The sequence below is a fragment of the Bufo gargarizans genome, chromosome 8, assembly GCF_014858855.1.
Source record: "Bufo gargarizans isolate SCDJY-AF-19 chromosome 8, ASM1485885v1, whole genome shotgun sequence".
NCBI lineage: Eukaryota > Metazoa > Chordata > Amphibia > Anura > Bufonidae > Bufo > Bufo gargarizans.
The window spans coordinates 1-16,511 of record NC_058087.1 but is presented as its reverse complement, the minus strand read 5'-3'; the positions used below and the strand labels follow the sequence as shown (position 1 = coordinate 16,511).

Below are 16,511 nucleotides of genomic sequence, written 5' to 3'. Positions count from 1 at the left end.
AACAAAAGCTTAAACTGAGAAAATGGACCATTTTAAGGGAAAAATATGTTGAATCAGAATGTCATGGTGTCAACAAATCCCCAAAAAGTTGGGACAAGGCCATTTTCACCGCTGTGTGGCATCTCCCCTTCTTCTTACAACACTCAGCAGACGTCTGGGGACCGAGGAGACCAGTTTCTCAGGGTTAGAAATAGGAATGCTCTCCCATTCTTGTCTAATACAGGCCTCTAACTGTTCCATCGTCTTGGGCCTTCTTTGTTGCACCTTCCTCTTTATGATGCGCCAAATGTTCTCTATAGGTGACAGATCTGGACTGCAGACCGGCCATTTCAGTCCCCGGATCCTTCTCCTACGCAGCCATGATGATGTGATTGATGCAGAATGTGGTCTGGCATTATCTTGGTGAAAAATGTAGGGTCTTCCCTGAAAGAGATGACGTCTGGATGGGAGCAGATGTTGTTCTAGAACCTGAATATATTTTTCTGCATTGATGGTGCCTTTCCAGACATGCAAGCTGCCCATGCCACACGCACTCATGCCACCCCATACCATCAGAGATGCAGGCTTCTGAACTGAGCGTTGATAACCACTTGGGTTGTCCTTGTCCTCTTTGGTCCGGATGACATGGCGTCCCAGATTTCCAAAAAGAACTTGGAATCGTGACTCGTCTGACCACAGAACAGTCTTCCATTTTGCCACACTCCATTGTAAATGACCCCTGGCCCAGTGAAAACGCCTGAGCTTGTGGATCTTGCTTAGAAATGGCTTCTTCTTTGCACTGTAGAGTTTCAGCTGGCAGCGGCGGATGGCAGCGGTGGATTGTGGTCACTGACAATGGTTTCTGGAAGTATTCCTGAGCCCATTCTGTGAGTTCCTTTACAGTAGCATTCCTGTTTGTGGTGCAGTGTCGTTTAAGGGCCCGGAGATCACGGGCATCCAGTATGGTTTTACGGCCTTGACCCTTACGCACAGAGATTGCTCCAGGTTCTCGGAATCTTCGGATGATGTGATGCACAGTTGATGATGATAGATGCAAAGTCTTTGCAATGTTTCGCTGGGTAACACCTTTCTGATATTGCTCCACTATCTTTCTGTGCAACATTGTAGGAATTGGTGATCCTCTCCCCATCTTGGCTTCTGAGAGACACGGCCGCTCTGAGAAGCTCTTTTTATACCCAATCATGTGGCCAATTGACCTAATTAGTGGTAATTGGTCTTCCAGCTCTTCGTTATGCTCAAATTTACTTTTTCCAGCCTCTTATTGCTACTTGTCCCAACTTTTTGGGGATTTGTTGACACGGTGAAAATTTGAATCAACGTATTTTTCCTTTAAAATGATACATTTACTCGGATTAAACGTTTGATCCGTCATCTACGTTCTATTACAAATAACATATTGACATTTGCCATCTCCACATCATTGCATTCAGTTTTTATTCTCAAATTGTTTAGTGTCCCAACTTTTTGGGAATCCAGTTTGTAGTTCCACCAACCTGCCACAGCCTTGCTGACTGGATCCCTGTGCACACAGGAATCCAGAACCATTAGCTGCACAAACCAACAAAGGAAGGTCCCAACAGAACATCCGATGGACATCTCACACAACATGACATAAACATAGTGACAATATCTTTATGACCACAGGGGTGGCTCTCACTGGCAGGTGGAAAACACAGGAGGCTGCTCCAGCAAAGCATGGCTGAAGCAACCCTCAGACCTGTGCTAACAGTGAGACTTTATAGGCCAAGAAGCCACACCCCACAGTCGGACACACCCAGTGACACACACACACACACACACACACACTGGGAAGGGAGTTAACCCTTCCAGCACCACAGAAGGGAAAACACAACTTAAAGGGGAAGTGTCCAAACAACGAACACACCGTGGCTGTTGCCGCAGGCAACGACATGGGTGGCAACCGTGTCCTGGGAGTCACCCTGAAGGCCGGGACACTGCCACCACATGTACACTAATAACAAAACGTTGCCACGGACAGCCACAGTGAGGGGAAGATGTAAGTGCACACCACACATAACACAGAGTGCAAACAGACATACGAAAGTGCATACAAACGCGCACACAACTCCAAGGGAACCGCACACATAGCTGTTGTCCCCAGCAACAGCACTTGAGGCCAACAACACTATGCCTCCAGCTGCGGTTGACACTACAACCCAAACCGCGGGCAACTGTATGCGGCTCCCAAGGAGTCACGGCCATAACATGGTCGTGACACATGTGCACGGTGGGGCAAAAATAAGACTTCCAGGAAATTCCTGAACCCCTGAACCAATCTGGGTGATTTTTGGTTAGGTTGTTCACCCAGATCGAGGCTATCAGGGGATGTAACTTTTATGGGGATATGTGGTGTTTTGGTGTGTTTTCTGTGGTTGGGAAAAATGTGTATTTTATGCCTGTGAGTAATTAAGTCCATTATGTTTGTTAAATATGTCACAGGCAGAGTCCATTGTGTTTGTTGATTGCGTCACAGGCAATGCCTATTCTGTTATTGATTGCGTCACAGGCAATGCCTATTCTGTTATTGATTGCGTCACAGGCAATGCCTATTCTGTTATTGATTGCGTCACAGGCAATGCCTATTGTGTTATTGATTGCGTCACAGGCAATGCCTATTCTGTTATTGATTGCGTCACAGGCAATGCCTATTCTGTTATTGATTGCGTCACAGGCAATGCCTATTCTGTTATTGATTGCGTCACAGGCAATGCCTATTCTGTTATTGATTGCGTCACAGGCAATGCCTATTCTGTTATTGATTGCGTCACAGGCAATGCCTATTCTGTTATTGATTGCGTCACAGGCAATGCCTATTCTGTTATTGATTGCGTCACAGGCAATGCCTATTCTGTTATTGATTGCGTCACAGGCAATGCCTATTCTGTTATTGATTGCGTCACAGGCAATGCCTATTCTGTTATTGATTGCGTCACAGGCAATGCCTATTCTGTTATTGATTGCGTCACAGGCAATGCCTATTCTGTTATTGATTGCGTCACAGGCAATGCCTATTCTGTTATTGATTGCGTCACAGGCAATGCCTATTCTGTTATTGATTGCGTCACAGGCAATGCCTATTCTGTTATTGATTGCGTCACAGGCAATGCCTATTCTGTTATTGATTGCGTCACAGGCAATGCCTATTCTGTTATTGATTGCGTCACAGGCAATGCCTATTCTGTTATTGATTGCGTCACAGGCAATGCCTATTCTGTTATTGATTGCGTCACAGGCAATGCCTATTCTGTTATTGATTGCGTCACAGGCAATGCCTATTCTGTTATTGATTGCGTCACAGGCAATGCCTATTCTGTTATTGATTGCGTCACAGGCAATGCCTATTCTGTTATTGATTGCGTCACAGGCAATGCCTATTCTGTTATTGATTGCGTCACAGGCAATGCCTATTCTGTTATTGATTGCGTCACAGGCAATGCCTATTCTGTTATTGATTGCGTCACAGGCAATGCCTATTCTGTTATTGATTGCGTCACAGGCAATGCCTATTCTGTTATTGATTGCGTCACAGGCAATGCCTATTCTGTTATTGATTGCGTCACAGGCAATGCCTATTCTGTTATTGATTGCGTCACAGGCAATGCCTATTCTGTTATTGATTGCGTCACAGGCAATGCCTATTCTGTTATTGATTGCGTCACAGGCAATGCCTATTCTGTTATTGATTGCGTCACAGGCAATGCCTATTCTGTTATTGATTGCGTCACAGGCAATGCCTATTCTGTTATTGATTGCGTCACAGGCAATGCCTATTCTGTTATTGATTGCGTCACAGGCAATGCCTATTCTGTTATTGATTGCGTCACAGGCAATGCCTATTCTGTTATTGATTGCGTCACAGGCAATGCCTATTCTGTTATTGATTGCGTCACAGGCAATGCCATTGTGTTTGTTGAATGTATAGTTTTTGTGTTTAAACTGTAAAACTGTAAATGATTTGCTGCTATGTTATGTCCTCAGTTCCCAACCAGGTCCACGGGTACCCTTGTTTGAAAATGTGTATAAAAGACAATGCTTGTGTGGTAAATAAAGAGTTCCTGTTTTGGCCTTCAACATAGAGCCTCGTCTCATGTGTGTGGGGATTGCTATATGCTGTATACTCCCCTGGCTATAACCCCTAGCTCTTGTAGGAGCTGTTTTTTGTTCCTAAGGTGGTTACAGTGTCGAGCGGAGTGCTTGGAGCCCTCAGGAACCACTAGGAGAATCCATCAACGGAGGTACCCAGTCGGGGTGCCAGGAGATGCGTTACAGCTATGTTACAAATAATACAAACGGATCCGTTCATGATGGATGCATGCGGTTGTATTATTGTAACGGATCCGTTTTTGCAGATCCATGACAGATCCGCCCAAAACGCGAGTGTGAAAGTAGCCTAAAATTATAAGGAGAATGGTAGGTCTTAGGCTACTTTCACACTAGCGTTCGGGTTTCCGTTCGTGAGCTCCGTTTGAAGGAGCTCACGAGCGGACCCGAACGCAGCCGTCCAGCCCTGATGCAGTCTGAATGGAGCGGATCCGCTCAGACTGCATCAGTCTGGCAGCGTTCAGCCTCCGCTCCGCTCGCCTCCCCACGGACAGGCGGACAGCTGAACGCTGCTTGCAGCGTTCGGGTGTCCGCCTGGCCGTGCGGAGGCGTGCGGATCCGTCCAGACTTACAATATAAGTCAATGGGAACGGATCCGCTTGAAGATGACACCATATGGCTCAATCTTCAAGCGGATCCGTCCCCCATTGACTTTACATTGAAAGTCTGAACGGATCCGCTCAGGCATCTTGCGCACTAAGAAATTTTTCTAAGTTATTAATGCAGACGGATCTGTACTGAACGGAGCCTCCGTCTGCATTAATATGAGCGGATCCGTTCAGAACGGATCCGCCCGAACGCTAGTGTGAAAGTAGCCTTAGTTATAAAGAAAGATTAAAATAATTGAATTTATTTAGTCTTGCGAAGAAACGTCTAAGGGGGGACATGATTAACCTGTACAAATATATAAATGGGCCATACCAAAAATACGGTGAAAAACTGTTCCATGTAAAATGCGCTCAAAAGATAAGGGGGCGCTGCCTCCGACTGGAGAAGAAAAAGTTCAGTCTTCAGAAGCGTCAAAGCTTCTTTACTGTAAGAGCTGTGAATCTGTGGAATAGACTCCTCAGGACGTGGTCAAAGCAGGAACAGGGGACGGTTTTAAAAATGATTTAGATGAATTCTTAAAAGTAAACATTAATGCTTATGAAAATGTGTAGAAATCTGAGTCTCACTTCCTTCTAGGATTCGCGTCCCCACCTATCCCTTGGTTGAACTTGATGGACTTATGTCTTTTTTCAACTGTATTAACTGTTACCTCCGTACAATCCAAATGAAACAAACTATGTTCATAAGGTGCCTCACCTTAAGATCCAAAGAAGCAGTAAAAACTGCCCAGGTCCAGGGGCTCCAGAAAGGTTAGAGGAGGCATCATTACTTACTGCCACATCAAAAAGCTTTCCAACCTCTTTTCTAGGAGAGGGTCTGCCCATAGACACTGATGACCGTGCCCACCTTAGGTTCTGATTAGAGGCTGACTAATGTATTGAGGCTCAGAGCTGACACAACTTGTACCTGAGGTTGGTGTAGTTTTCATCGGGAAGTTTCTGGAGAACCTCCCTATAATTCTCCTGACGTTTTTCTGCCTCTTTGATGCTGGAAGACAATGCAGAGATGATAAAATGCTGTTCTTACAGTAGAAGACTAGCAGACCCCCAGTTCTGGCATGGTCTCTGGTACCTGGCAGCTTTCATCCAGTCACTGAAGAGTTCTGATGTCATCAGCGGCTCAGGAAGCTCACGCAGATACGACTTTAATGCTCCTACAATAAGGGTTGAGGTAGAGAATCTGAGACTATGACTATTCAGAAAACACCAGCAATAAGGAGACCAGAAGTGTCAAAACCTGATCCTCTGGCTACAAACATCTCAAATGGCAAACTAAACCACAGGAAAAATACAGGTAAAACTCAAAACACTATATCGTGCAAAAGTTCATTTATTTCAGTAATGCAACTTAAAATTTGAATATTGTGAAAAGGTTCAATATTCTCGGCTCAAAGTGTCACCCTCTAGTCAGCTAATTCAGTGTTTCCCAACCAGTGTGCCTCCAGCTGTTGCAAAACTACAACTCCCAGCATGCCTGCACAACCAAAGGCTGTCCGTGTATGCTGGGAGTTGTAGTTTTGCAACAGCTGGAGGCACACTGGTTGGGAAACACTGCGCTTATTAATCCATACCCCCTGAGCAAAGGGGACCGGAGATTGTGACTTTGGGGTTTTCATAAGCTGTAAGCCATAATCATCCAAATTATAGCAAATAACGGCCTGAGATATCTCGCTCCTCCTGTAATGAGTCTCATGTGTTAGCTTTTCATTTGCATTACTGAAATAAATGAACTTTGCACGATATTCAAATTTTTCGAGTTTTACCTATATATTTGTCATCAAACATAAGGCCTAGAGCAAAGACTCAGAAGGAACTGACCTGCAACTGCATGAGGTTCAGAACTGAATTCCCCCAGATCGCTGGCACCTGCATCAAGACGAGCCTTCAGCTTCTTTAGGACAGATGCTCCTGCAGCCAATCGGAAGAGACCCTAGTGTAGAAGAATCGCTTGTCACACCCTGTACCTCCCTGTAGCCTAGACATCGCCATGGTTCAAGTGGGAAATAGAGAAGCCAGGAACTGTCTAGTTTATTAAATATTTGTATTCCTTATGATACAATTCAGGAAATCTTTCCTCTGTACGTCCTACTAGAAATGCATAAATAAAATGGCTAACTGGGTTCCCACTCCTCTTGGCAACAGGCTGTGTCTCTACACAGTCCGATACAATCAGTGATGATTGGAGAAGACAAATGGTAACTCTCACTTTCACACAGCGTTTGGTCAGTAATTGTGAGACAAAACCAGGAGTGGAGGCTGCAAATTCACCCCGCTTCTCCCCTCCTCCCCCATTCACCCCGCTTCTCCCCTCCTCCCCCATTCACCCCGCTTCTCCCCTCCTCCCCCATTCACCCCGCTTCTCCCCTCCTCCCATATTCACCCCACTTCTCCCCTCCTCCCCCATTCACCCCGCTTCTCCCCTCCTTCCCATATTCACCCCGCTTCTCCCCTCCTCCCCCATTCACCCCGCTTCTCCCCTCCTTCCCATATTCACCCCGCTTCTCCCCTCCTCCCCCATTCACCCCGCTTCTCCCCTCCTCCCATATTCACCCCGCTTCTCCCCTCCTCCCCCATTCACCCCGCTTCTCCCCTCCTCCCCCATTCACCCCGCTTCTCCCCTCCTCCCCCATTCACCCCGCTTCTCCCCTCCTTCCCCATTCACCCCGCTTCTCCCCTCCTCCCCCATTCACCCCGCTTCTCCCCTCCTCCCCCATTCACCCCGCTTCTCCCCTCCTCCCCCATTCACCCCGCTTCTCCCCTCCTCCCATATTCACCCCGCTTCTCCCCTCCTCCCATATTCACCCCGCTTCTCCCCTCCTCTCATATTCACCCCGCTTATCCCCTCCTCCCCCATTCACCCAGCTTCTCCCCTCCTCCCATATTCACCCCGCTTCTCCCCTCCTTCCCATATTCACCCCGCTTCTCCCCTCCTTCCCATATTCACCCCGCTTCTCCCCTCCTCCCATATTCACCCCCACTTCTCCCTCCTCCCATATTCACCCCGCTTCTCCCCTCCTTCCCATATTCACCTCGCTTCTCCCTCCTCCCATATTCACCCTGCTTCTCCCCTCCTCCATATTCCCCGCTCCCATATTCACCCCGCTTCTCCCCTCCTTCCCATATTCACCCCGCTCTTCTCCCCTCCTCCCATATTCACCCCGCTTCTCCCCTCCTCCCATATTCACCCCGCTTCTCCCCTCCTTCCCATATTCACCTCGCTTCTCCCCTCCTCCCATATTCACCCTGCTTCTCCCCTCCTCCCCCATTCACCCCGCTTCTCCCCTCCTCCCCCATTCACCCCGCTTCTCCCCTCCTCCCCATTCACCCCGCTTCTCCCCTCCTTCCCATATTCACCCCGCTTCTCCCCTCCTCCCATATTCACCCCGCTTCTCCCCTCCTCCCCCATTCACCCCGCTTCTCCCCTCCTCCCCCATTCACCCCGCTTCTCCCCTCCTCCCCCATTCACCCCGCTTCTCCCCTCCTTCCCATATTCCCCCGCTTCTCCCCTCCTCCCATATTCACCCCCGCTTCTCCCCTCCTCCCATATTCACCCCGCTTCTCCCCTCCTCCCATATTCACCCCGCTTCTCCCCTCCTCCCCCATTCACCCCGCTTCTCTCCTCCTCCCCCATTCACCCCGCTTCTCCCTCCTCCCCCATTCACCCCGCTTCTCCCCTCCTCCCCCATTCACCCAGCTTCTCCCCTCCTCCCATATTCACCCCGCTTCTCCCCTCCTTCCCATATTCACCCCGCTTCTCCCCTCCTTCCCATATTCACCCCGCTTCTCCCCTCCTCCCATATTCACCCCACTTCTCCCCTCCTCCCATATTCACCCCGCTTCTCCCCTCCTTCCATATTCACCTCGCTTCTCCCCTCCTCCCATATTCACCCTGCTTCTCCCCTCCTCCCATATTCACCCCGCTTCTCCCCTCCTTCCCATATTCACCCCGCTTCTCCCCTCCTCCCATATTCACCCCACTTCTCCCCTCCTCCCATATTCACCCCGCTTCTCCCCTCCTTCCCATATTCACCTCGCTTCTCCCCTCCTCCCATATTCACCCTGCTTCTCCCCTCCTCCCCCATTCACCCCCGCTTCTCCCCTCCTCCCCCATTCACCCCCGCTTCTCCCCTCCTCCCCCATTCACCCCGCTTCTCCCCTCCTTCCCATATTCACCCCGCTTCTCCCCTCCTCCCATATTCACCCCGCTTCTCCCCTCCTCCCCCATTCACCCCGCTTCTCCCCTCCTCCCCCCATTCACCCCGCTTCTCCCCTCCTCCCCCATTCACCCCGCTTCTCCCCTCCTTCCCATATTCACCCCACTTCTCCCCTCCTCCCATATTCACCCCGCTTCTCCCCTCCTCCCATATTCACACCCGCTTCTCCCCTCCTCCCATATTCACCCCGCTTCTCCCCTCCTCCCCCATTCACCCCGCTTCTCCCCTCCTCCCCCATTCACCCCGCTTCTCCCCTCCTCCCCCATTCACCCCGCTTCTCCCCTCCTTCCCATATTCACCCAACTTCTCCCCTCCTCCCATATTCACCCCGTTTATCCCCTCCTCCCATATTCACCCCGTTTATCCCCTCCTCCCATATTCACCCCGCTTCTCCCCTCCTCCCCCATTCACCCCGCTTCTTCCCCTCCTCCCATATTCACCCCGCTTCTCCCCTCCTCCCATATTCACCCCGCTTCTCCCCTCCTTCCCATATTCACCCCGCTTCTCCCCTCCTCCCATATTCACGCTGCTTCTCCCCTCCTCCATATTCACGCTGCTTCTCCCATATTCACCCTGCTTCTTCTCCCCTCCTCCCATATTCACCCCCTTCTCCCCTCCTCCCATATTCACCCCCTTCTCCCCTCCTCCCATATTCACCCCGCTTCTCCCCTCCTTCCCATAATAACCCTGCTTCTCCCCTCCTTCCCATATTCACCCCCGCTTCTTCTTCCCCTCCTCCCATATTCACGCTGCGTCTCCCCCCTCCCATATTCACGCTGCTTCTCCCCTCCTCCCATATTCACCGCTGCTTCTCCCCTCCTCCCCCCGTTCACCCCGCTTCTCTCCCCTCCTCCCATATCACCCCCGCTTCTCCCCTCCTCCCATATTCACCCCGCTTCTCCCCTCCTCCCATATTCACACCCGCTTCTTCTCCCTCCCTCCATATTCCACCCCGCTTCTCCCCTCCTCCCATATTCACCCCGCTTCTCCCCTCCGCTCATATTCACCCTGCTTCTCCCCTCCTCTCATATTCACCCCGCTTCTCCACTCCTCCCCATGCACCCTGCCTTCTCCCCTCCTCCCCATTCACCCTGCTTCTCCCCTCCTCCCCCATTCACCCCGCTTCTCCCCTCCTCCCATATTCACCCGCCTTCTCCCCTCCTCCCCCATTCCCCCGCTTCTCCCCTCCTCCCCCATTCACCCCCGCTTCTCCCCTCCTCCCCCATTCACCCTGTCTTCTCCCCTCTCCCCCATTCACCCCGCTTCAACCCCCATTCACACCCGATTCTCCCCTCCTCCCCCATTCACCCCCGCGTCTCCTCCTCTCCATGCACCTCGCGTTTTTCCCTCCTCCCCATTCACCCCGCTTCTTTCCTCCCTCCATTCACCCCGCTTCGTCCCCTCCTCCCCATTCACACCCGCTTCTCCCCTCCTCCCCATTCACACCCGCTTCTCCCCTCCTCTCCATTCACCCCGCTTCTTTCCTCCTCTCCATTCACCCCGCTTCTCCCCTCCTCTCCATTCACGCTGCTTCTCCCCTCCTCTCCATTCACCCCGCTTCTCCCCTCCTCTCCATTCACCCCCGCTTCTCCCCTCCTCTCCATTCTCCCCGCTTCTCCCCTCCTCTCCATTCTCCCCGCTTCTCCCCTCCTCTCCATTCACGCTGCTTCTCCCCTCCTCTCCATTCTCCCCGCTTCTCCCCTCCTCTCCATTCTCCCTGCTTCTCCCCTCCTCTCCATTCACGCTGCTTCTTCTCCCCTCCTCTCCATTCACGCTGCTTCTCCCCCTCCTCTCCATTCACGCTGCTTCTCCCCCTCCTCTCCATTCACCCCGCTTCTCCCCTCTTCTCCATTCACCCCGCTTCTCCCCTCCTCTCCATTCACGCTGCTTCTCCCCCTCCTCTCCATTCACGCTGCTTCTCCCCTCCTCTCCATTCACCCCACTTTTCCCTCCTCCCCATTCACCCCGCTTCTCCCCTCCTCCATAGTCCGGCATTAACCCTGCTTGTCCCCTCCTCCCGCATTGACTCTGCTTCTCTCCCTCCTCTCCATTCACCCCGCTTCTCCCCTCCTCTCCATTCACCTCACTTTTCCCTCCTCCCCATCTCCATAGTCCGGCATTAACCCTGCTTGTCCTCTCCTCCCGCATTTACCCCGCTTCTCCCCTCCTCTCCATTCACCTCACTTTTCCCTCCTCCCCATTCACCCCGCTTCTCCCCCTCCTCCATAGTCCGGCATTAACCCTGCTTGTCCTCTCCTCCCGCATTTACCCCGCTTCTCCCCTCCTCCATAGTCCGGCATTAACCCTGCTTGTCCCCTCCTCCCGCATTGACTCTGCTTCTCCCTCCTCTCCATTCACCCCGCTTCTCCCCTCCTCTCCATTCACCTCACTTTTCCCTCCTCCCCATTCACCCCGCTTCTCCCCTCCTCCATAGTCCGGCATTAACCCTGCTTGTCCTCTCCTCCCGCATTTACCCCGCTTCTCCCCTCCTCCATAGTCCGGCATTAACCCTGCTTGTCCCTTCCTCCCGCATTCACCCCGCTTCTCCCGCATTCACCCCGCTTCTCCCCTCCTCCCCCATTCACCCCGCTTCTCCCCTCCTCCTCCATTCACCCCGCTTCTCCCCTCCTCCCATATTCACCCCGCTTCTCCCCTCCTCCCATATTCACCCCGCTTCTCCCCTCCTCTCATATTCACCCCGCTTCTCCCCTCCTCCCCCATTCACACCAGCTTCTCCCCTCCTCCCATATTCACCCCGCTTCTCCCCTCCTTCCCATATTCACCCCGCTTCTCCCCTCCTTCCCATATTCACCCCGCTTCTCCCCTCCTCCCATATTCACCCCACTTCTCCCCTCCTCCCATATTCACCCCGCTTCTCCCCTCCTTCCCATATTCACCTCGCTTCTCCCCTCCTCCCATATTCACCCTGCTTCTCCCCTCCTCCCCCATTCACCCCGCTTCTCCCCTCCTCCCCCATTCACCCCGCTTCTCCCCTCCTCCCCATTCACCCCGCTTCTCCCCTCCTTCCCATATTCACCCCGCTTCTCCCCTCCTCCCATATTCACCCCGCTTCTCCCCTCCTCCCCATTCACCCCGCTTCTCCCCTCCTCCCCCATTCACCCCGCTTCTCCCCTCCTCCCCCATTCACCCCGCTTCTCCCCTCCTCCCCCATTCACCCCGCTTCTCCCCGCCTCCCCCATTCACCCCGCTTCTCCCCTCCTTCCCATATTCACCCCACTTCTCCCCTCCTCCCATATTCACCCCGCTTCTCCCCTCCTCCCATATTCACCCCGCTTCTTCTCCCCTCCTCCCCCATTCACCACCCGCTTCTCCCCTCCTCCCCCATTCACCCCGCTTCTCCCCTCCTCCCCCATTCACCCCGCTTCTCCCCTCCTTCCCATATTCACCCAACTTCTCCCCTCCTCCCATATTCACCCCGTTTATCCCCTCCTCCCATATTCACCCCGTTTATCCCCTCCTCCCATATTCACCCCGCTTCTCCCCTCCTCCCCCATTCCACCCGCTTCTCCCCTCCTCCCATATTCACCCCCGCTTCTCCCCTCCTCCCATATTCACCCCGCTTCTCCCCTCCTCCCATATTCACGCTGCTTCTCCCCTCCTCCCATATTCACGCTGCTTCTCCCATATTCACCCTGCTTCTCCCCTCCTCCCATATTCACCCCCTTCTCCCCTCTCCCCCATTCACCCCACTTCACCCCCATTCACCCCGATTCTCCCCTCCTCCCCCATTCACCCCGCTTCTCCCTCCTCTCCATTCACCTCGCTTTTCCCTCCTCCCCATTCACCCCGCTTCTTTCCTCCTCTCCATTCACCCCGCTTCTCCCCTCCTCCCCATTCACCCCGCTTCTCCCCTCCTCCCCATTCACCCCGCTTCTCCCCTCCTCTCCATTCACCCCGCTTCTTTCCTCCTCTCCATTCACCCCGCTTCTCCTCTCCATTCACGCTGCTTCTCCCCTCCTCTCCATTCTCCCCTCCTCTCCATTCACCCGCTTCTCCCCTCCTCTCCATTCTCCCAGCTTCTCCCCTCCTCTCCATTCTCCCGCTTCTCCCCTCCTCTCCATTCACGCTGCTTCTCCCCTCCTCTCCATTCACCCCGCTTCTCCCCTCCTCTCCATTCTCCCCGCTTCTCCCCTCCTCTCCATTCTCCCCGCTTCTCCCCTCCTCGCCATTCACGCTGCTTCTCCCCTCCTCTCCATTCTCCCCGCTTCTCCCCTCCTCTCCATTCTCCCCGCTTCTTCCCCTCCTCTCCATTCTCCCCGCTTCTCCCCTCCTCTCCATTCACGCTGCTTCTCCCCCTCCTCTCCATTCACGCTGCCTTCTCCCCTCCTCTCCATTCACGCTGCTTCTCCCCCTCCTCTCCATTGCACGCTGCTTCTCCCCTCTTCTCCATTCACCCCGCTTCTCCCCTCCTCTCCATTCACGCTGCTTCTCCCCCTCCTCTCCATTCACGCTGCTTCTTCTCCCCTCCTCTCCATTCACCCCACTTTCCCTCCTCCCCATTCACCCCGCTTCTCCCCTCCTCCATAGTCCGGCATTAACCCTGCTTGTCCCCTCCTCCCGCATTGACTCTGCTTCTCCCTCCTCTCCATTCACCCCGCTTCTCCCCTCCTCTCCATTCACCTCACTTTTCCCTCCTCCCCATCTCCATAGTCCGGCATTAACCCTGCTTGTCCTCTCCTCCCGCATTTACCCCGCTTCTCCCCTCCTCTCCATTCACCTCACTTTTCCCTCCTCCCCATTCACCCCGCTTCTCCCCTCCTCCATAGTCCGGCATTAACCCTGCTTGTCCTCTCCTCCCGCATTTACCCCGCTTCTCCCCTCCTCCATAGTCCGGCATTAACCCTGCTTGTCCCCTCCTCCCGCATTGACTCTGCTTCTCCCTCCTCTCCATTCACCCCGCTTCTCCCCTCCTCTCCATTCACCTCACTTTTCCCTCCTCCCCATTCACCCCGCTTCTCCCCTCCTCCATAGTCCGGCATTAACCCTGCTTGTCCTCTCCTCCCGCATTTACCCCGCTTCTCCCCTCCTCCATAGTCCGGCATTAACCCTGCTTGTCCCTTCCTCCCGCATTCACCCCGCTTCTCCCGCATTCACCCCGCTTCTTCCCTCCTCCCGCATTGACTCTGCTTCTCCCTCCTCTCCATTCACCTCACTTTTCCCTCCTCCCCATTCACCCCGCTTCTCCCCTCCTCTCCATTCACCCCGCTTGTCCTCTCCTCCCGCATTTACCCCCGCTTCTCCCCTCCTCCATAGTCCGGCATTAACCCTGCTTGTCCCCTCCTCCCGCATTGACTCTGCTTCTCCCTCCTCTCCATTCACCCCGCTTCTCCCCTCCTCCCCATTCACCCCGCTTCTCTTCCCCTCCTCCATAGTCCGGCATTAACCCTGCTTGTCCCCTCCTCCTGCATTCACCCCGCTTCTCCCGCATTCACCCGGCTTCTTCCCTCCTCCCGCATTGACTCTGCTTCTCACTCCTCCCCATTCACGCCCCCTTCCCTCCTCTCCATCCTTCCCTCCTCCCCATTCACCCCGCTTCTCTCCCTCCTCTCCATTCACCTCACTTTTCCCTCCTCCCCATTCACCCCGCTTCTCCCCTCCTCCATAGTCCGGCATTAACCCTGCTTGTCCCCTCCTCCCGCATTGACTCTGCTTCTCCCTCCTCTCCATTCACCCCGCTTCTCCCCTCCTCTCCATTCACCTCACTTTTACCTCCTCCCCATTCACCCCGCTTCTCCCCTCCTCCATAGTCCGGCATTAACCCTGCTTGTCCTCTCCTCCCGCATTTACCCCGCTTCTCCCCTCCTCCATAGTCCGGCATTAACCCTGCTTGTCCCCTCCTCCGGCATTCACCCCGCTTCTCCCGCATTCACCCCGCTTCTCCCCTCCTCTCCATTCACCTCACTTTTCCCTCCTCCCCATTCACCCCGCTTCTCCCCTCCTCCATAGTCCGGCATTAACCCTGCTTGTCCCCTCCTCCCGCATTCACCCCGCTTCTTCCCTCCTCCCGCATTGACTCTGCTTCTCCCTCCTCTCCATTCACCCCGCTTCTCCCCTCCTCTCCATTCACCTCACTTTTACCTCCTCCCCATTCACCCCGCTTCTCCCCTCCTCCATAGTCCGGCATTAACCCTGCTTGTCCTCTCCTCCCGCATTTACCCCGCTTCTCCCCTCCTCCATAGTCCGGCATTAACCCTGCTTGTCCCCTCCTCCCGCATTGACTCTGCTTCTCCCTCCTCTCCATTCACCCCGCTTCTCCCCTCCTCCATAGTCCGGCATTAACCCTGCTTGTCCCCTCCTCCGGCATTCACCCTGTTTTTTCTCTTCTCACCCATTTACCTTGCTTACTCACAATGCCTCTCCCTTCTTGCCCTGACCCCGCTACTCCCACAGTGAACCCGATTTTCCTTTCCTCCCAGATTTAGCCTGATCCTCACCTCTTCATGCATTCCATACATGAGCAGTAGTTTAACACAGGCAGATATGGGCACAGCAATCTCACAGTGAAACCGGGAAAGGTGTGTTGTCAGAGAGACTCCATACACATCTGCAGACGGCTGTTTCACCAGCACTTGACCTATAGGAAAACAAGCAATGAACAGTAGAATAGACAGTTACTGTGCAAGCACTGCAATATAGTAGGCCTGCCATTGCAATATACAAACAGAAACAATGTCATCATCTTAAAGGGGTTGTGCCAAGTTTCCCACAGGATAGGGGATAAGTAGCTGATAGCTGGGGGTCTTGTTCCCCGATTCTGATGAAGCGGAAGGTCACGCATGTGCCGGAGATAGCTGAGTGCCGGACCTCTTTATTTATATTCTTGCTTGCATTCAGAGACATGAAACCCATCCGCACATAATCCTGCTCAAACAGCTGAGGGTTTGTTACACTTGTACACAGTTCAAACAATAGCAGGCTTGACTCTAGACTGATACACTGAAACAAATGATCAGGACAACATTTTTAACTGTCCCCACGGGGCGGCATGAAGCATGGCACATGACCCAGCAGTGACATGCCGTTCAGGGACATGTCACCACAGAGGCCAGTCACGCTGACACCTACGACAGCAACCTGGGATCAGTAACCGAGCCGACAGCCGCCTGTGTCCGAAGAAAAATGTCTCCTCTATCATTGTAAAAAACACAAAACATACTACATCTAAATATCATGTTACACACATGTTCACTATGACTTACACACAGTGATACGCTGTACATACACACACGTTCACTATGATTTACACACAGCGATACGCTTCTACATACACACGTTCACTATGACTTACACACAGCGATACGCTTCTACACACACACGTTCACTATGACTTACACACAGCGATACGCTTCTACATACACACACGTTCACTATGACTTACACACAGCGATACGCTGTACATACACACATTCACTATGACTTACACACAGCGATACGCTTCTACATACACACACGTTCACTATGACTTACACACAGCGATACGCTTCTACATACACACGTTCACTATGACTTACACACAGCGATACGCTTCTACACACACACGTTCACT

The 16,511-nt window shown here is 53.0% G+C and overlaps 1 protein-coding gene across 1 annotated transcript in view; it reads right to left on the bottom strand.

Moving 5' to 3' along the window:
* The window catches only part of LOC122945610 (SH3 domain-binding protein 1-like), a gene marked incomplete at its 5' end in the record, with an annotated part of 29,572 nt that extends 13,999 nt beyond the window's left edge, over nt 1–15,573 (bottom strand). Inside the window, 4 exons of the mRNA XM_044304722.1 lie at nt 5,638–5,718; nt 5,803–5,884; nt 6,549–6,660; nt 15,400–15,573. Coding sequence (XP_044160657.1) covers nt 5,638–5,718; nt 5,803–5,884; nt 6,549–6,660; nt 15,400–15,573 — 449 coding nt within the window. The remainder of the gene's footprint in view (nt 1–5,637; nt 5,719–5,802; nt 5,885–6,548; nt 6,661–15,399) is intronic.
* Between the last annotated feature and the right edge of the window lie 938 nt (nt 15,574–16,511).